The sequence below is a fragment of the Coniophora puteana genome (assembly GCF_000271625.1).
Source record: "Coniophora puteana RWD-64-598 SS2 unplaced genomic scaffold CONPUscaffold_1, whole genome shotgun sequence".
Taxonomy (NCBI): Eukaryota; Fungi; Basidiomycota; class Agaricomycetes; order Boletales; family Coniophoraceae; genus Coniophora; species Coniophora puteana.
The window spans coordinates 3,463,985-3,482,764 of NW_006913053.1; the positions used below are offsets into that span (position 1 = coordinate 3,463,985).

At 53.6% G+C, this 18,780-nt stretch overlaps 9 protein-coding genes across 9 annotated transcripts; 5 read left to right on the forward strand and 4 right to left on the reverse strand.

The window, feature by feature from the left end:
- Window positions 1-697: 697 nt before the first annotated feature.
- Window positions 698-1,828, reverse strand: CONPUDRAFT_116163 (uncharacterized protein). Its single transcript, XM_007765517.1, has 6 exons — window positions 1,747-1,828; window positions 1,550-1,694; window positions 1,427-1,494; window positions 1,290-1,376; window positions 1,160-1,231; window positions 698-1,101 (listed from the first exon to the last, which is right to left on the reverse strand). Exons 1-6 carry the CDS (start codon window positions 1,781-1,783, stop codon window positions 884-886), a joined length of 627 nt encoding a protein of 208 aa, XP_007763707.1. The 5' UTR covers window positions 1,784-1,828; the 3' UTR covers window positions 698-883.
- Window positions 1,829-4,292: 2,464 nt separating this feature from the next.
- Window positions 4,293-4,639, forward strand: CONPUDRAFT_149146 (uncharacterized protein; the record flags this gene model as incomplete). Its single annotated transcript, XM_007765518.1, has 3 exons — window positions 4,293-4,305; window positions 4,361-4,483; window positions 4,533-4,639. 3 exons carry the CDS (start codon window positions 4,293-4,295, stop codon window positions 4,637-4,639), a joined length of 243 nt encoding a protein of 80 aa, XP_007763708.1.
- A 1,429-nt stretch (window positions 4,640-6,068) lies between these two features.
- On the forward strand, window positions 6,069-6,470 carry CONPUDRAFT_149147 (uncharacterized protein; the record flags this gene model as incomplete). Its single annotated transcript, XM_007765519.1, has 4 exons — window positions 6,069-6,078; window positions 6,127-6,150; window positions 6,206-6,298; window positions 6,355-6,470. The coding sequence occupies 4 exons, from the start codon at window positions 6,069-6,071 to the stop codon at window positions 6,468-6,470; spliced, it is 243 nt and encodes an 80-aa protein (XP_007763709.1).
- A 1,213-nt stretch (window positions 6,471-7,683) lies between these two features.
- On the forward strand, window positions 7,684-9,107 carry CONPUDRAFT_161715 (uncharacterized protein; the record flags this gene model as incomplete). The annotated part of the gene is made up of 7 exons (XM_007765520.1): window positions 7,684-7,696; window positions 7,755-7,778; window positions 7,834-7,923; window positions 7,987-8,083; window positions 8,448-8,521; window positions 8,578-8,632; window positions 8,702-9,107. 7 exons carry the CDS (start codon window positions 7,684-7,686, stop codon window positions 8,844-8,846), a joined length of 498 nt encoding a protein of 165 aa, XP_007763710.1. The 3' UTR covers window positions 8,847-9,107.
- Window positions 9,108-9,614: 507 nt separating this feature from the next.
- CONPUDRAFT_45051 (cysteine proteinase) lies at window positions 9,615-11,573 on the reverse strand (the record flags this gene model as incomplete). Its single annotated transcript, XM_007764303.1, has 7 exons — window positions 9,615-9,695; window positions 9,760-9,989; window positions 10,047-10,343; window positions 10,396-10,503; window positions 10,569-11,067; window positions 11,127-11,309; window positions 11,376-11,573. 7 exons carry the CDS (start codon window positions 11,571-11,573, stop codon window positions 9,615-9,617), a joined length of 1,596 nt encoding a protein of 531 aa, XP_007762493.1.
- A 183-nt stretch (window positions 11,574-11,756) lies between these two features.
- Window positions 11,757-14,368, forward strand: CONPUDRAFT_116167 (uncharacterized protein). The gene is made up of 6 exons (XM_007765521.1): window positions 11,757-12,190; window positions 12,253-12,544; window positions 12,604-12,740; window positions 12,797-12,981; window positions 13,047-13,728; window positions 13,794-14,368. The coding sequence occupies exons 1-6, from the start codon at window positions 11,812-11,814 to the stop codon at window positions 14,189-14,191; spliced, it is 2,073 nt and encodes a 690-aa protein (XP_007763711.1). The 5' UTR covers window positions 11,757-11,811; the 3' UTR covers window positions 14,192-14,368.
- Window positions 14,369-14,798: 430 nt separating this feature from the next.
- Window positions 14,799-15,676, reverse strand: CONPUDRAFT_45005 (ribosomal protein L1; the record flags this gene model as incomplete). The annotated part of the gene is made up of 3 exons (XM_007764297.1): window positions 14,799-15,119; window positions 15,196-15,411; window positions 15,476-15,676. 3 exons carry the CDS (start codon window positions 15,674-15,676, stop codon window positions 14,799-14,801), a joined length of 738 nt encoding a protein of 245 aa, XP_007762487.1.
- Window positions 15,677-15,931: 255 nt separating this feature from the next.
- CONPUDRAFT_79275 (uncharacterized protein) lies at window positions 15,932-16,689 on the forward strand. The gene is made up of 2 exons (XM_007764645.1): window positions 15,932-16,545; window positions 16,599-16,689. Exon 1 carries the CDS (start codon window positions 15,945-15,947, stop codon window positions 16,536-16,538), a length of 594 nt encoding a protein of 197 aa, XP_007762835.1. The 5' UTR covers window positions 15,932-15,944; the 3' UTR covers window positions 16,539-16,545; window positions 16,599-16,689.
- On the reverse strand, window positions 16,653-18,757 carry CONPUDRAFT_134412 (PCI-domain-containing protein). Its single transcript, XM_007765522.1, has 9 exons — window positions 18,599-18,757; window positions 18,458-18,542; window positions 18,318-18,396; window positions 18,021-18,270; window positions 17,499-17,971; window positions 17,354-17,445; window positions 17,169-17,302; window positions 17,006-17,118; window positions 16,653-16,954 (listed from the first exon to the last, which is right to left on the reverse strand). The coding sequence occupies exons 1-9, from the start codon at window positions 18,641-18,643 to the stop codon at window positions 16,777-16,779; spliced, it is 1,449 nt and encodes a 482-aa protein (XP_007763712.1). The 5' UTR covers window positions 18,644-18,757; the 3' UTR covers window positions 16,653-16,776.
- Between the last annotated feature and the right edge of the window lie 23 nt (window positions 18,758-18,780).

The window sequence follows — 18,780 nt, forward strand, 5'->3', positions numbered from 1 at the left end:
GGCGAGTCTGAGGGGGAAAGGGGGGAGAAGGAGTGAGAAGGAGAGTTGCAGTGAAGGAGCGGGCGTCTGGGAGACAAAGGAAGCGACGGAAAAGGGCCCACCTGGAGATGCGCTGGATTAATAATTCTAAGTGAAGAGAGGAAGAGGCTATCGGGGCGTGGGAGTGGGAAGGGGAAGTTTAGGGCCGACTTGCTCCGCAGTTTAGAGGTGAATGAATGGGGAGACGGTGGAGGGGAAGAGAGAGATGGAGACGGCGACGGCGACGAGGGAGGGAGGATGCGCTGGGAAACAGTTGAGCTCTGAGCCAAACCAGAGCGTCGCCTCTTTGCGCTGATGGACGCTCACGGACCTGCCGGTAACAGCCGCTTTTCAACTTCCGATCTCCCACATCCCATCACCCCCTCTCAATGTTTGCTTTCTCAGCCACCCCGCCGACGCTTCCATGCGCATCAAAACATTTTCTTCATCCAATAATAGCTCAGGTTGATCATATGTTGCAAAATTTCAGACACAGGCAGGCAAGGCAGCAAGGCAGAGAGCACTCGCGCTTGAGCGCCTACATCATACGACATACCCCGTACCTTGGCAGGGCCCTCGTGGCACGATCAGAGGCACCCGTGTACCACAAATTCCGCGCGGCTCATGATGATAGGCAACTATTGCGTCGTCACAGGCAACTCTTTTCACAATTGATGGAAGCAACGAATGTCACTTGTAGATTGATGGATAACAGTCGCGTACAAATAGCCCCTATGTCGCTAAATACCAATTGAGGAATTCGAACATGTCCCCAACCTTCACCGAAACACATAAATTATGGCAAACCAGGGTAAACCGTTAACAAACTCGCACGTTCCCCTTGATTACCGACCTGAGGCCAGGTTCAAACCTGAGCCGAATGAGGTGTGCCTGTCGGATGCGGCGGCCCCTGGGGAGGGGGCGACGATACCGCGGATCCACCGTACTGACTCACGGGAGGCTGCGCTGCCGTTCCGTTATTGCGGCCCAGATCCATCGTCTTCACGGAACCCAGCCAGACATCGTTGCCCCTGGTGGCTGAGACAATTGCGCACACCAAGATCGCGATAGTATAGATCATAACTAGATTTGCAGGCCATGAGCCGAGCCGTGTTGCCCATTTGTACCTGAAGGTACTTACGAAGAATAAAGTTGAGGAACGCAAAGGCTTCAATGGCCTTGAACTCTTGGCATGCCTGTTGGGTGATGTCGTCTGTGGGATAATTCGGTAAGTAAGGATGTCAGTGAATGTCGTAAAGTTTTCTACTCACTGATGTAGATGCATCCTTCCGGGAAGTAGAACACGTCGGCGTTCGCGGTCAAAGCACCAGTCGCGACCCATAAAATCCAGAGTACAACTGGAAACCATGGTCGGCTTTTTTACACGACTACACCAAGGAAGACATACATAGCCAAGGGAGTTCAACGACAACCATAGAGGTAAATGCCCCTTGTCTCATGGTGTCGACGATCAGCCTAGAAAGGTCCTACTTAGAGTTGACTCCACTACCACTAGCAGACGATGACTCACATGACCGGAATCGTGAAGAAGGTGAGTACAGCCGTTGCGACACCCAATGCGCAGAAAACAAAATAAAGGTTGAAGTATTCCAATGTTAAAGAGATCAAGTGGGCCGACAGGCCCAGGACGATGATCGAAAAAAGGAGAGAAAGAGCTAATGTAAATGGTTAGCACAGTGTCTGACCCAACGATTGGAAAATACGTACAAAGAGTCACGATGCGCACAATACCGAGAGCGCCCATCTTGAAAGTGTTGCGGTAAAGACACACAGAGCAGAGGAAGTGCGGTGGAAGAGTCGCACAGAAGTAAATCTTTGCCCTGGCTCTTTAAAGAGGCTCCTCATCTCCGCTCTCTCTCCTGTAAGGACCTGAGTTGGCACAAAGTTGACAGGCACCGTAGGGCATCGTGACATCGGGCTTTTCGGTGGATTCTGCACGCCTTGTTTATGCTCATCAAGTACCAAAATGCGCGAAACATTCTCGCGCCAAGGCACATGGGCGCTTATGCTCACCAATCACGTCAAAGGTACGGGCTGCAGAAGGAGGCAAAGTGACAGGCAGCAAACGTTCGGATCGGCTCGATAGAGAGTGCTATGCCAGCATATGGGCCTTACACAGGTTGGTCCATCAGAGAAGGTGTTCGTAGGTTTTGAGCAGGGGGGCAGATGACCGAGCACAGCCGAGCACGACTTGTGAGAGTGCCGCATGTTGAGTAATTCGTCCTGTTTAGATGTGAGCTGTCGATGGTAGAGACGACTCATGGCCGTGTGCAGTCTGCTGACTCCCGATAAGCCAAGACCACGGAGCTTTAGTATTCAGCTAGGATAACCAGGATAGGCTATAGTGAAGATGTGCCCAAAAGTGTGTCTCGACTTCCTATTATCGCTATCAAGTGGCCAAAAGCTGTCAAAAGCCGCGAAGATCTGCCAAGAGGAAAATTGCCGCCGACAATTGCACGATGTTGCCTTGACAGCGTTGGCAGTTCCGGGACGTCATAGCGTTCTACAGCAATACAGCAAATCCGCAGCAGCGTGCAACAGCTGAGCGCTTCAGAGACGAAGGTTCAGCGAGACAAGAGTGCGAGGATAAGTGGTGAACGTAGGAACATATCGACTATCTTTCTTGTGGTCTGCGTAGGAACTTCTAGACTAGGCAGGCAGCGTCGGGTCATTGCATGAGCGGAAAGTTGCGGGCGTGATCCGGCTGTGACCGAGGTCTGGGGGCGGAGCGCACACCGTGTGCATGTGAACGTCGATTCGTCTCGCGTCCCTCATATCCTTACCAGTCGGATGTTCGGTCCTCGAAGCACCGATAACATGTGTCTGCTGCTATAGATGCATCGATTGTCTATATGCTAGCAAAGCCGCTTAACTCCTTCCATCTGTTCTGTGTTCTCAGAGCTGAGCTCAACATGCAGGCGCAAAGCACTGAGGCTGAGGCTCTGAGAAGCAAGAAGCATAGCTATGGCATCAACCATTCAACACAACTCTCTTCGGCGGTGATTTGGATCTGCTGATGGTGAGGATGCTGACTACTAGCAGTCGCCGAGCTGATACACAAGCAAATGCAGTCCTAGGTGAATGCCGACAAGCTTAAACTTCCTGTAGCCACCATTAATTGCTGTAGAGGAAACCAGGGCTCTTGCTCAGCATAGTGTTTCGAGTCAGCTTGCTCAGCCGCCGTGAACCTCGCGTTTATCGGCCTCATGCTCCACCTTGTCGTACACTTTGGCGCCGACCTTTAGACGCTCCTCGGCCAGCCAATCATCAGGGCTTATCACGATCCATCACTCGGTGTGGGCGGTGACTACCTTGTGCCGACATCGGAAAGGCGCTGGACGCGACTCTGCGGTCACTCACGACTACTCCACGCAGCTCCTATCCTCGGTCGTTACATCCTTTTGGCTCGAGAATATACTGCAAATAAGCTCTGCATTTTCTCAGGCGTTTGTGCTCCGAGGCCGTCGAGTCATCTCAGTGGCGCCAGCTAGTACCTCTTCGGATGACTAAGTGCTCTGCTCTGGTTCTTCTTCGGTGTCGATCCCGTCGCCGGCAGTGCGACACCAGCGGGCTTTGGGGAAGCGTGGACCGACAATCGGCACACAACCACACTACTATCACGCCGTCCCTGAATAGGAGATGAGCGAGCTCGCGAGAGTACGGAAAGAGGTTCAGTCACATTGCTGTAGCTTGACTAAACATTCACGCCATATACCTGGCCGGGGCATGTTTTTCCGCGGCTAATCGACGGCGTCAAGGCATCGGCATACCACTCCGTCGCTCTTTGACTCCTGCTTGGAGATGACAAACTGTCCAAAAATCTGGAATCTCAACGATAATAGAAAAATCCTCGGTAACGCGTCTATCCCGATTGAAGGTAAGTGTGGCGGCCAACTAACGGTGGTGTCGTCTGAGTCAACGACCGGCTTCCCAAGTCAGCCAGGAGCTACTGGCCGGCAAACCCGTTCAGTCCTCGGCTGTTGCAATCTACGGACTGCGGCAGTATGACTCGCAGTCCCAGTGTCGGAGACACGTCCGCTTCAGAGCAGAGGATCGCCCAACTCACCTTTTTTTGTTATTTTCCCTCGCATATGCTGTATTCAGCTCGAGAACGGTATAAAGGCTAGCTGTAAGCAGAGTCATCCGTCAGAAAAGCAATTGCTCGTTCACTCGTCTTCTCTGCATCACATTCTATCAATAATCTCTATTTTCGCCGCCACAAAGTCTATTAAACGCGATCTATACTTGCTCCAATGTCGACCCACAGTGAGTTTTGCTGCTACATGGTGAACAACTAGTATTGAATGGATCGCTTCGACAGACAGGATGCAGCTGAACGACTTCCTCCAGAGGAGGTATGGAGCAGGAGGCCCTGGGCTAATCACTTGGGAGACAGCCCAAGCTGGCCCCGCCCATGCTCCCGTCTGGACCATGGTTCTGAGAAGTGAGTCATTCCTAGTCGGACCCGTCACAGCCATACTGACTGGCTTCAGTTCGTGGCGTAGTCTGGGGCCAGGCAGCGGGCGGACGTCAAGGCGAGGCCATGGAAGCAGCCGCAGGCCAGGCTCTAAGCACCATCTTGCAAGGCTACCAGCCTTAAGCGACCCCCCACTCCACATCAGACTCTTTTTCATTTGCCCATCACTTTAATGCAGACTTTCTTGTATATAGATGTTCTTGTAGTGCTTTCCTATAGGCTGTTTGCATAGCTCTCCCATCTCCCATCTCTCTTGCTCTCAACTCACTCGCATGCTCCCTACCCTACCCTATGTTTGTTGTGTTTATGTACTGCATAATAGAATGGCTCTGTCACTGCTGTAAGCGCTCGCATGACGTTGTAGTTCTGACGGCTAATGCAAATTAAGCAAGCGATCTTAGTTTTGGCACGGCGCCAGGCACGCCCGTATAACTTGCTGTGGAAGTGTGTTGCAAAACAGCACCCCGCACGGAGCTTTTGGGAGAAAGTAGCAGTCGGTCTCAGTCGGTTCAGCGCTTAATGGGGATAAACACGTGGCATACAAGCCGGGTCCCCCAGTCTTCTCCCAGCTATTCGGCTTGAGTGGTTCGGTAGCCTCGTTGGAAGTTTCTTCGTCTGCCGCATCACGGCACTTTCCATGAACCTCCACGCAACTTCAATAACTGGCTATATACTGACTGCGCTTTGCTTCTTTGTCCCTGGGTTGACATCGCATCCGCTATCCTCATGTAAACTGTCCTGGTCATTTATTTCGCTTGAAGTACATGACGGCTTCGAACGTTAAGTTAATACACTACCTGGTGGTCTGCGCACAACCCTACTCCAGCGGCTCCCTCTGTCGTCAAGCCGTGCTTTCTGTGATATCCTTGGAGCTATGCGATCCGTCACTTCGATTTTCGAAGCTTCGTCAAGGGCGTGGGGCTCTGCGACCGACCGGAGCGCTGGCACCGCCACGATGAAACCCCGAGGGTCTTTGCATCTTTGAACGCTTTAGGGGCATTCCCTTAGAACATGATGCTACAGCGGCACGTCCATCTCGGACTTGCATCTGCACTCCCTAATAGTATTGGCGTCTTGACGCGCATAGGCCTCGGATTGGGTCGAGATTGATTTTTACCGAAATGAACCTGGCCGCATGTCCTGGCTACTTTGTGGCCCCTCCTTCTAATCCGTCCATAGAACCAACACCTCGATCAATTCGGACTCTCTTCTACTGAAAGAGGCGCTCCCATTTCCCGTTTACTACTCTACGAGTGATCTCAAGTGGCCTCCTCTCTGTCGTGTCGTCGTCAGTGCACAGTTCTTCGTCTCAAAATGGTCGTTCGGCTTCTCATTTTGTCCAGCTCTTGTTCGGCAAATTGCTGAGGCCTACGCATGTCTTGGCTACGGCCTCTGGTATTGAGGAGCTACGCTCACTGCACCTCCCACAACACTTGCGGATGTCTCTGGCGTTCACAATGCTGGAAGGCGCATGTTTTGCCCTCTAAATACCTGCTCGCCTGCTGGGCTTTCTGCCTCAGAGAAGAAACAACTTCCCCAGACACTATCCGACATGCCCAGAGGTACTTGAACATCTTCTCTGTCGCCCACTTGTACTGATCTGTTAACAGACGGTACTGACGCTCTTAACGAATGTGAGGCGCCTTCGTTCTCCATCCACTGACTGCACCCGCTAAACTGTTATTCCAGACCTTCAGAGGAAGGGAAGGCTCCACAGTCTCAGCTGGCAGGTGAGGACCACCGGTCCGACCCATTCCCCGACGTGGACTTGCACTTGCAAGAGTAAGCCCGTCGGCTTCTTGTCTTTTGAACAGCTTTTGAGCTAACTTTGGCTGTAGTCAACGGTGAGGTCAAGAGTGTGGGTACGGGAACCCACCAGACTGCCGCCAAAAATATGGCGGCGAACATCGCGCTCGAAGCGCTGATTGAAGGAGAAGAGACCGAGAACAACTGAGCTAGCGCGTCCACTGGCCCGCGTTTTCACTCGCACGCGGCTGCAGTGGAAAATTCCGAATCTTTGAAGGGTGTCTTCGATACAATCCACATCGCTTGATGCTTTGGTTTAGCACTCCGATGAACTTTGGCCTGAAACGTCTTATTTATCGTGTACTATACAGTGCACGTTTCTACCCCACTTCGTCAGAATGTAGCAAAGCGCATGCAACTCTTTTTGTACACAAGTGAGTTTACTTGCGGCCCCGAAGATATCGAAAAAGGCTAGAGCAAGGCCCTGGTGGTCGTGCCGATCTGTGAGGGCATCATCACGCCGACCCTGTGACCGGCATTCATATTCCGCGTCAGGTCACCGTTAAAATGTGTCTCCGGTCGGGGTTGATGTGCATAGTAAGGCGCTATACCGGCGCTTACAGGAGCGCCCATATCGGTAACCTATCCCTGACTGCTGGGTCTTATCTTCATTCCTAGTCGTAGATCTAATAAGAGTAGTAAAGGTCATTTCGAGCTAGAGGTACTTTGTCCAAGAGTTTCAACCTAGCAAGGCGGGAGATTGACCTCATGTGTACGCTCAGCACTTGGTGGCATGATCAACTGTTCGGCGTCTTGCCTGCGGCATTTGCTCTCACAGTACTTGCCGAATTCCTCGCGCCGCGAGAATCAACTGTCACCTAAAGTTCTGATGATGTATGCCTCTCCGCCGTCGCCGTTTTTCAGCCACGCAAAAATCAATCCTTGATCGGATAAAGAGACTGTTGTGGCACAAATGCAAAGAGGACCAAGGCAGTGATTGGTGGATAGCTGCTCTCGCGCTTAAGTGTGAGCCCGCAGCTGCCGTACTATTCATCTACATCTGCTTTGCTAACTACCTTGATCATCGTCTCACCTCCCGATTCCGGCTAGTTGATGAAAGGCGTTGTGAGTAACCCGTCCAAGGGTCCCACCCCCAGGCAAAATCCGGTGTTCGGTGCTGTCAGACCTCCAGCCACATGCGGTATTTGTCGCTGGATTCGGAGACCCAAGCCAGACCATCTTGGGTGAGCGTTATTGACTCTTCACGTTGTCTCGAAAAAGGAGCCTCCAGGCTCCACCGGTTACTCATACGAGCTCATTTTTTGGTACCCGCGCTCTTGACGTAGTGTATAAGTACGACGAAGAAATGCGACGTCAAAGCACTTCAAGCCTCCAAGTAAATTCCTAACGTTCTCTTCGAAATGCCTGGCGGACGTGAGTACTCTCCAGAGGCTTAGGATCTTCGAAAGACTTACTGACATTACAACCGCAGGATACACCACTGTTCTGAACAACTGTAAGCTCATAATTAATGTCCGAAAAGCTCTGACTAACATATGAACGTCGCCTAGTCTATTCATCCCGTCCGGGCCATCTTCTCACTCAAGCAGAATCCAACAGCGGCCCACCACACCAGCCAGAATGGACCGTGACGTTCAAGGGTAAATGAGAATAAAATTGACGGCAGGTTGTCAATCAAACTGACCTGGCTAATATTAATCTAGTTAACGGCAACCCGGTTGGTGCGGGCACGGCACCTCAGAAGAATGTTGCAAAAGAGAGAGCGGCGCAGGCTGCGTGCGCAGCGCTAGGCATCTCGCCGTGAGCCTCCGCGCGCATCGCTAAGCGGCCATGAGAGTGTTTTTGTCTATTTCATGAGCCGATTTGTAGATAGAAAGAATATTTGTACAAGACTCTGACTTCTCAAGTTAAACGTACCGTGTTGAATGGTGGATTTCTGTAGCCTTGAAACCGACATTTTTCTATCCTTTGTGACGTGAACAAGAAGCCGAAGCCATTTTAAAAAAGAAGAAAAATAGGTTACGGATATCAAGCTGGTTAGATTGCCGGATGACGATGAAAACCAGGGACGGAGTCTTGGATGGTTGTGGCGCGATGTCGTTGGATAAAAGGGGGAGGCAGTGTCGCGGAGTTTGGAAAGTGGAAGCTCACGCGACAAACTCAGCGCTGGATTCGTTTTCTGCTCAAGCGACATGTCACGACGCGGACCGGTGCCCCTTCTGCTCGCTGCCGCGCTGGGTATGCATAACGCGCCTTGTTCCATCATCCTCATGGTGGCTGAAGGATGTCCACAGGCGTCATATCCGGCGTTTACATCTTCAAGCCTTCGTTCGACCAGGCCGTTGTCGAGTGCGTTATGAACTCATTACACCAACCCTTCGTTTCTCGAAGCAGTCTAACCTTCTTTCTATGTCCAAGTCACGAAGCCTCTGAGAATTTGAAGGCGCCGGCTGCGGATGGCCTAAAGAAGGCCGATGAACCATTCAGTTCCACTTCCTCAGATGCGAAGGTATCACCGGAGGTTGCGAATGCTGCCACCCCTGGTCAGACGAAGCCAAGCTAGGATGCTTGATTCAGCTGAACCCTATCTCCCCGTCCTCCCCTGCAAGGCTGTTCCACCTCTCGCCTCATCAAAGGAGGTAAGGGCCTGCGGGGTTGCGAGGCGCGCGGAAGCCGCCAAAACCGTCGCTCTTGGGGCAGAAGACACCCCAGTTGGGAAGCCCCCAAATAGAACACAAGCAATCTACAGATCCAACCGTGAATCCATCGTCTGCCTGATGCCGTAATATGTCATATGCAAATGCCCTTCACCTACGAGGGTTTTCGGAAATTGAACCCCATGTCCATGCCTTGCGGATCCGATCTGTGCATGTGAGGTGGCCTTAGAAACGCCGTGGGATCAGTAGTCCGCCTCACAGCCTTCCCTGCGCGCCGACGCCTAGCGGACATTTGTGCAGCTCCTAGTGTTCTAAGTCTTCTAGCAGAAGTTCACATGTGCTCAACATTGCATTTTCAGAAGGAACTTCAATGTACACTAGGTTCTTGGGAAATGTGACATTCGACCTACGAACACAAGCGTGAATGTTCTATATTGGAACCACGAGTCATCTCCGGCATTATGTTCCTCCAGCAGCGCTCAACAAGTCCTTTCAAACTTTAGAACATATGACCTCAGTTCGATGCCATGATTGGTAGTACGGTCATAGATACCGTCATTATAGCCGCCCGGTCCCTTAACATGATCTTCCGTATCAGAGGCAGATTCTGTCTTACGCCCTTGGTGTGGTACAGAAGTCATGGACAATGTATCCATGTATCTTCATGAAGTCCCTCACGATCTATCCACATCCATCTTTGCGCCCTGTCCATTACTAGTTGCCAGCGTTGGTGCCTGTCTCCGTCGTTCCCAGATCTGCACAAGGCCACTGTGAGCACACGTGTCCAGCAATTGGGTTATCGGCGCGGTTGTTTCTCACCTGAAGAACCGTTTCGCCCAAGAAAATCATCTCCTTGCGCGTCTCCTCGACGATAAGGTCCTGGATCTGGAACCACTTTTCCGTGTCACCGCCCCCGCCCGCCGCTCGGAGATGCACCTTCCACGTCGTTGCAGCCAGGTCTCGTGCGGTTCCAGCAACGGACTCGTGGGTCACATTTGCAATTAGATCATAGACGGTGTCACCAGGTGCGGTCGAGGGCGCATCAAGATCTATGCATGACATAAAGTGTTTAGTGTAAGACGCGCTAGGATATGTTTGGAACATACAGTCGCGGAAATCAAGCCCACGCAGAGGGAAGTTGACGATCGTGGGATTCTTTTCTTCGACAAACGCGTTTTTGGTAAACCGTTTGAAGTGTATAATGATGTACGGCGGGAGTCGTTGGCACTTATAGCGTTTTACTTGACCGCCCAACTCCTGGGTAGTCTCACCATCATATTTTGCAAGTACAGAGTGGATGTTGACCTGAGGAATGATGTTCTTCTCAACGGCGTCTTGAAAGAGTGGCGGTGGCGGCAGATCCACAGCGAGGAACAAAAACGGCGAAACGGTTGTTCTGATGTCTGAGGAAACGTGATTCAATGTCATATCTCAGGACACAGATGGCGGTTTTACCTCGGGCAATGTCGAACCGTGGTTTCTCGTTGGTTCCGGTATCGGGCCGTACAAGGACCTGCTGCGTCTGTGCCCGGAGCTCACCTTGGAAGGTGGAGAAGATGATACCTAGTAAAGGGTTTCAACGGGTTAGAACAACAGGTTAGACTAAACCTAAAAAAACAGAAACGTACTGGAGTTCTTCTTCCTCGTACCACCCATATCTTGGTGTAGACGGTTGAGCAACCACCCAAGGAACTCAACAGGATCCCCCTGGTTTTCGAGGCGGAAACGCCCCGTACTCGCGCGGTTCACCTCTTGGAGGAACTCGTGCGGTGATACCTGGCTCTTGAACAGACGTGGGTTCCACAGCTTCTTTGCGAGCACCGCGAAGCGGCGCACGAGTTCGGTCTCCTTGCCCGTCGGGCGGGTGAGCAGAAGGTAGTCGCGCAGGGGCGGGATATGGAGGAGCGCATGGATGATGACGTTCATGTGGTCATTCTTCTTGATGTTGTTAAGGCCGACATAGCCAGGGAGGTAGGCGTGGCCGGCAAGGTCGTATGAGGGGCGGCTGAGGTGAGCGGGTGTTGAGAGGGCGGCGGTGGCTGATTTGGTGAATGAGGGGTTGAGGACGAAGGAGATGTCCTCCAAGGACGGGTCCGAGACGGCGTAGCCATCTGGTAGAACGTATACCTACGAACATGACACGGAATTAAAGGCAAAGTTTTAGTAGGTTAAGCATCAAAGCGCACCTTCGTCGTCTCGAGGTTGATGAAGACGTGGTGGTCTTCGTGAATGGAATGGTAGTATGCATACGAGCTCTTGCCACGACCTTGGAAATATTTTCCACAGACAAGGCAGCCGTAGACATTGATGTTGGAAAGCGAGACCGAGCACAGTTTCTCGAAGTCAAAGTCTAGTTGCGCTCGGTTGATCTGGTTGGAGGCAGCTTAAACTCAGCGCTCAGTAGATAGATTGTCAGTGCAGAATATTTAACATACAGTGTCAAGATACAAGTCAGATGCTCGTGGTTGCCCCTTGCCAGTCTTCGCAGCTTGTTCGCCGTACGGGTCATCGTCATCGTCATCTGGAAGGTCCGCCGGGGTAGCTGTCGAAGCTGGCGCTGGTGAAGCAGACGCAGATTCATCCTCTCCGTCTACTCTGGCGCGTTTCGACGGTCGTTCCGTGGCGTCTATCATATCGGTTTGCGATGATGCACGAGGAGGGGCCATGATGAGCAACGCTCAGACTGGGGATAGGCTGTATGTGTGGCTGTTAAGAGCGGAAGAAGTGAGGAGAGGTGATGAGGCGCGCGTGGCCGAGACGCGATCGACGCGTGAACTTGCAGTGGCCTCCTCCTCACGTCTACGCCCACAGGTCATAAAATTTACAGCGCCCACAGGTCATAAATCTCACAACGAGGTCGTGCTATTAGATATGCTTCGTAGAGCAGGCACATTCGCTCGTTCGGCGATAGCTTCGACTTCGGTCAGCCAGCGTGCCGCACCATATTCAACTGCCCTTCCGAAGCCGCCGCTCGATGTCGATCCCGCTCTCCAGGCACTTCTCCGTGATGTCGACATCTCGCTGCACTCCCAGAAGCGCCACGATGCACCAGCACGAGCAGGGCCACGCGAGCTCGAGGCGTTCGGGCTTGCAGACGCTGCAGAGCGCGAGGTCATAGACGAGGGCGACGAAGAGGCGTATGAGAGACGGGAAGAGCGCAAGAGTCCTGCGGCTGCGTTCGGGGGACATCGTGTTGGGGCAGTAGTGCTCCCCGCCGAGCTGAGTGATGCTGTCACTGCGCTCATCGAAGGTGCGTTCCCGTTGCTCATACAAAAGAGCATGTGTACTAACGCGGATAATGTTACTGCTCAGACTCGGACAAAGTGCTCTTGCACAGTGACGCCGAGCGTCTCTTCCGGAACCCCGAATTTAGAGGTGTAGCTGGTGAGGCCGGCTGGTCACAGGGCTACGACGTCGAGTACCGCAACCGACGTCAGGCATACCAGCACCAGGACCGTGACGGGACCGCGTTCGCTTCTGTTGTCCTCCCGGCGCATTATGCCGCCACTTATGCTGTCCTTCATCAAGCACAACACCGTATTGGACATGGATGGGACATTAAGCGCGTCATTGATTGGGGAGCTGCAACTGGCAGTGGGCTTTGGTAGGCGGTTAAGGTTTTTGATGTTCATGGAATATACTTATAACCTGAAAAATGGCTAGGGCATCATGCAATATCTTCCAACATCCTCCAGAAACCGAGGATGCAGTGCCTCGATTAGGAACCTCCTATATAACGTCTTACACCGGCATTGACAAGCGCGATGGTCTGACCAAAATTGCAAAGCACCTGCTTTCAGGTATGGCACATCCTCCCCCGCTGAATGGCGCTTTTCACGTTGCTTACGACCGACAGGTCTTGATATTGGGCGAAGAGACATATCATGGTCCAAATCATATCACGAGGACCGCCACAGCGTCCCACGAGAGGAGGGCTCAAATACGCTAGCATTGTCAGCATTCAACCTCTCGTCGCTCAACCCTCCTCTCGCCCGTAAGACACAGGTGAAAGAGATGTGGCAAAGTGGTGCAGGCACTATTGTACGTATTCTTGCTTCATTAGTCTACTTGAAAGTAGTTCGACGACTTAATATTACTCTCTACAGATCCTTATAGATCATAGCACTCCCGAAGGCTTCCAAGCCATCGCTGAAGCCCGTCAATACCTACTTGACCTCGGTGCGCGCGAGGTCGCCAACCCCGATTCGGAGGTCGCGGGTGCCGCGGGCATACAGCCTATCCTCGGCTCGCACGTCGTCGCCCCATGCCCGCACGATGGCGCGTGCCCCCTCCTCCCGTCTTCCAAGACAGGGAAGCTCGTCTGCGGCTTTGAGCAGCGTCTACAGCGCCCGTCCTTCACCCGCCTCACTAAGCACGCGAAGGCGGGTCATGAGGACATTGGGTACTCATATGTCGTCGTGAGGAGGGGACCAAGGCCATCGTTGGCGGCTCCTACGACGTCGACCAAGGTTGCGACTAGCTCAGGTGTCGGACGTGTAGGCGCTGTGGGACGCGAGGTTCTTCAACAACAAAGGGAGAAGACTGTCCAGGAACTGAGCATGTTTGATGAGGACGTGGTGGCAGATCCTGCGTCGACAGAGGCAGAGACGAACTCATCCGCCGAAACATCGGAGTCGACAAATGCAGTGGCAGGGGATTCGATCAACGGCCTAAAAGGCAAGGACCTCGAGACAGCACTGCGGTATGAGGCACTCAGCTGGCCACGACTCGTTTTCCCGCCGTTGAAGAAAAGCGGGCACATCCTCCTCGACGCGTGCACGCCGGAAGGTTGGTCTATTTTTCGCTCCCGACATCCCCGCGAAATACAAGACTAACGGCGATGAAATAAACAGCGAAAATCATGCGCCTGACGATTCCGCGCTCCCAGGGAAAGCAAGAATATTACGACGCCCGCAAAGCACAGTGGGGCGACTCGTTCCCGCACAAGCCAAAGAATGCACCCCAGGAACGCAACTTGCCCGAGCCAAAGGCCCCTGCGAAGACTCCGTCCAAGGGTAAGGGCAAGGGCAAGAATGGCGTGCCAGATATCGGCAGCGCGTGGGCGACCATGGACGTGAGGCCTGGCGCGCGAGGGGGTGCGCACATTGGCAAGCGGAAGGAAAGGCAGCGGTCCGAGATGGAGGTAGGGTACGAGGAAATGTCGGAAAGACTGAGCACCCAGAACCGTGATACGAAGAAGTTTTCAAGGAGAGACCGAGCGAAGCTCGAGCTGGACGACGGGTTTGACTAACGATATAATCACGTAGAAGCTCTAAGGCTGAACCTTAGACTACAAGGACTTCGCATTTCCAATCCATCATATTGTTAATCCTCCACTCACGCGTATACAATGTTGCATGTCATTTAGATCTTTGTCATAACACACAAATTACATCGCTCTCTTCGCACGGTCGCCCTAATTTATCGCCTATCACTCTTCTCACTCACTCGTGCCAGGTGTGCCAGGCGTCTCGACTTAGCCACCAGCTCACCAAACTTTAGTGAACAAGCTTTATTCATTAATAAGATAGGATGGACAATATAACGTTCCGGCAGCATGCTGGACAGCATGCGCTCCCTCGTGGTTCTAAGCATCTATGTCTGCTAAACCGAAAAACCATGCCCTCCCTTGACCCTGTCACTAGCACGGTACTAAACCTTGACAACTTTCACGGGAGAAGGGCATCATATGTCATTGAGGTTGATCTGGATGGACGGCGCCTGCGTCGACTTGAGCAGGACACGCGTGATGGCGTTCACGGGCGCATTCGAATCACGCTTCGTGTTCGCTTCGCGCTCGTTGCCGGTCGCGCGCTTGACGGACTGCATGAAGAGACGGATGTTGCGCACGACGTCTTCTACGGGGAAGTGGATCTGCGAGTTTTTTTGGGGTCGGAACGTGTTTGAATCAGAATAAGAAGAAGAGGAGAGACAGAGCTGGGAAAGGGACGACGGACCTTGGCGATGGGCATGCGTATGGTGCCAGACTTGTCGCCCTTCCACTCGGTCGTACCCTGCAGACGCCGGATGAAGCCCTCGATGTCGTCCGTGACTGTGCCGCGGCGCTCTGAGGGCATGAGACCGCGGGGACCGAGGATACGGCCGAGACGAGGGGTGATGGTGCGGATGAGGCCGGTCGTGCAGAGGATGGTGGTGGCCTGGTGCCGGCCGTTGATGACCTGTGACGCGTCAAAGATGACGAGAGCCATTGAGTACGCGGCTTGCAGGTAGAAAGATAGAGGGAGGAAGCCATACAGCATCAATAAGTTCTGGTCCACCGACAATATGTGCGCCAGCTTTACGGGCTTCGTCTGCCTGACGGCCCTCGGCGAAGACGAGGATACGGTCCTCCGACTGCGTCTTGGCTTCGCGAGGGAGTGATATACGGCCCTTTGGTATCGTCGTCCCCTTGCCCATCGCTGTCCGGACGACGAGTTCAAATGTTGATTGAGGGCGCGCAACTTCTACGGACTAGAAAGCGCGTCAGTATACGCGCACGTGTAGACTCGGGTCGCAAAGTTGAGGTGCAACGCACGCGCAGGACATGGACAGCGCTCTCCAACGGCATGCGCTCATTGTGGTAAATGTGTTTTTGCGTTTTTGCTGCTTTCTTGCGCGCTGCCTTGGCTGCGGCAGCCTTCTTGGAGAGGACTGGGATCTTCCTGACCTGGCGCTTGGCCACGGCTGGCGTGCTTGAAAATTGGCGAATATTTAAAGAGAGTGTGCTCTGTCCCATTGTCAGTATATTGTCATAATTACTCTTCGCTAAACTCACCGTCGAGGACGAGCATGCCTGACGAAGACCAGAGAGCCAGAACATTTTGCACGACGACAAAACGTCCGCGTCAATAATCCGTTCCGCATCCCGCACTCACTAACCGTGGGAATTTCTCACTTCGAGCAGCCCCTGTCTCCTTACGCCCCGTGGGAATCCCGACCCGCCCACGACATTTTCCAGTCCAAGCAGTCCTCCGCGTCAAAACAGACCTTGCCAAATTATTGCAATGTCCCTCCTCGCATCCCGCGCCCCCCGGCGCCTCCCCCTCCGCGTCGGCCACACCTCCGTGCGCAACGCCGCATCCAGTGGCGGCGGCGGCAGCGGCAAACCCGAAGTCGCACAGCAGGGCGACCCGAAGAAAGACACCCTCCGGCGCGTGCTCTACCCCGCGAACGTGCGGCAAACCTCGCCCTCGCCCGTCGGCGCGTGGCGCCCGGATGTCGCGCGCGCGCTGCAGCACGCGGTGCCCTCCGCGCAGGCGCACGACACCGTCCTGCGCGCGTGGCAGCTGCACGAGCGGCGGCAGCGCGAGGCGCGCGCGGCGGAGCTCGGGCGGAAGCTGAGGTGCATGCGGGAGGCGATGGAGGAGCTGGCGAGGGTGGATGTGGGGCTGTATCAGGAGGCGAATAGGGCGGAGGATCCGAGGAGGAGGGGTGTGCAGGAGGAGGAGGCGATGAAGGGCGCGTCGGAGGTCGAGAGGAGGGCGGTTGATTCGAGGGCGAGGGGGCTGTTCCCGCGCGAGCTGAGGATACCGACGGATACGCCGCCGAGGGATGGGTGGACGTATGAGTGGAAGCCGTTCAAGCGTCCCCAGACATAGGCGGAAGGTATGTTGCAGCTTGTGGCTTTTTGTGTTCTATGTTGACTTTGTTGCCTGCAGCCCAACTCACATAGAACATACACTATATAGCACATCCTCACGACGCCCTAATCCCGAAAAGTTTCTGCATGCATAATACACTGGTGATTGGAGACATGGAAATTTGGATGTATGAGACAGACAGCGGGAACAGTATGCGAGAACAAAACATGACAAAATGCGGGTGCGAAAGGGAATGCTACGCTAGAAAGTCGAGCGAGTATCCCCGCTCGCCAGCAAAACGCTCTGGCATCAAGCCCATCATGGCTTCGCCCCGCCCGCCTGCCGCAGTCTTGTTTAAGACAGCAGTATGTACGCTCTCGAGCGCCTTTGTCCACTCTTCGAGCGCTGCGTAGCGCTTCTTCTCGAGTACTTGTCTAAAAACGACATGAAGTCGGCAAAAGGGACAGGGCAGAGACAATACGTACTGTCTGTCAAGTTCGAGACGCATCCCGACTTGGTCAATTTGTCCCTCGACGCGGCCCTCGAGGATCAGGCCGATTAGCAGCTCCTCGACTTCGGCGATCTCAACGTTCAGTTGCTGGGTATTCAAATGAGTACGGTAGCTTCAATCAATAAATGGGAGCATACCTTGGCAAGGAACGAAAGCTCAAGGCGTGTGTACGGCTTGATAAGGTCGATGAGGTACGACGTGCGCAAGCTCTTGAGAAGCTCGCCAATGTACGCGCTGATGAAGTTGTCGTCCATTATCGTACTCCGGTTGTCTGCATACGATCATGAACATCGACGATCATTCATTCACCAGAGGCACGTACCACGCAGGATCTTCTCTGCCGAATGGACTTCACGGCGCTGGTATGCGTCGACCAGATCCGTCATCGCCTTGATCTGCGGGTCATTCTTGTATCTATACGCAATAATCAGCATATCAAGCTTGGCTCCGGAGAAAAGAGGACGAACGGCTTCGTCTCCTGCGAATCAAACGGATTGACCTCGCTCCCCGTCAACATATTCGCCAACACCAGATACTTGAGGACCTGAATGCGCTGCGGACTGCCCGCCTCGTCGTAGTTCCTAAAGCTCTCGAAAAAGTCCTCGCTCGCGCGGTTCCACTGGCGCTCGCCCATCCACATCTTGCCGCCGCACTCCTTGATGACGCCCATGATGCGCGGGTGCGGGATGGCGGCGCGGACCTGGGACGAGGCGTTGTAGATCTCCTTGAGCTTCTTGGTGTTGCGCGTCTCGTTGTGCATCTGGATCTCGAGCGCGTAGATCTCGAGCAGCTGGGTGCCGCGCTGGGCCTGCTCCTCGCCGCTGTCGCTGTCCGAGCGCGTGGCGGCGTAGAGGTCGTGCAGGAGCTTGGTGAGCCGGTTGTACTCTTTCCGGTCGAGCCAGAGTTTGGCGAGTTTGAGGTTTGTTTTGACTGAGAGTCGCTGTTAGATGTGTTAGCAAACGACCATGCATGCTTGTTAAATGACTGACATCGTTCTTTGCCTCTTCTAATGCGTCCTTGGTCGCTTGATAGAACTGTTCGAGAACGTCGACGGCTACAGGACCGCCCTTTCCGCCGCCGACATAGTCCAGAATACCGTTGATGGTGCGTTCCGAGTAGTTTCGGGTGACGGCGGAACGGGTATAGGTGAGGAGCTGGCGGTACGTGCCGAGTGCGTCTGCTGGTCTATGCAGAACGAGAAAGAGAAGCTTTGTTGATTGTTTGAGCGCCTTGAAGCCCCTGCGTGTGTTGAGCGTGCGTCGCGAAGAAGAGGGAGAAGCATTTACCAGTCGCCTTTGTCCTCCTCCTGGTCTACGATGGTGCGGAAATCTTTGAGTGCCTGTTCTGGGTCGTCCTCTTTCTTGGCTATCGGGGAAATTGAAGGGTGGCGTTAGGATAAGGGAGGTGAGATGTGGTGTAGACGTACATTTTGCGGTGTAGTACATGTTCTCGACGTCTGCGGTGCCAGCGTCATCGCCGGCATCGTCGTCAGAGTAGTCGAAGCCGTAGTCCTTGAATGTGTCAAGATCAGCGATGAGATTGCTAAGTTACGTGGATAAAGACGAACCTCGTCGTCGGATCCTTGCATGTAATCGGCATCATCGTCATCCATAGTGTGGTGGGGTGAAAGGTTACGGGGTTATATTAGTAGTCGTAGGCTGACAAGTGGGGTAGTTCACGGGAAGGGAGACGAGTATGGGGTGAGGCGTTCAGGGGTCAGAGGAAGATGGAGACACGCGTCGGCAGTAG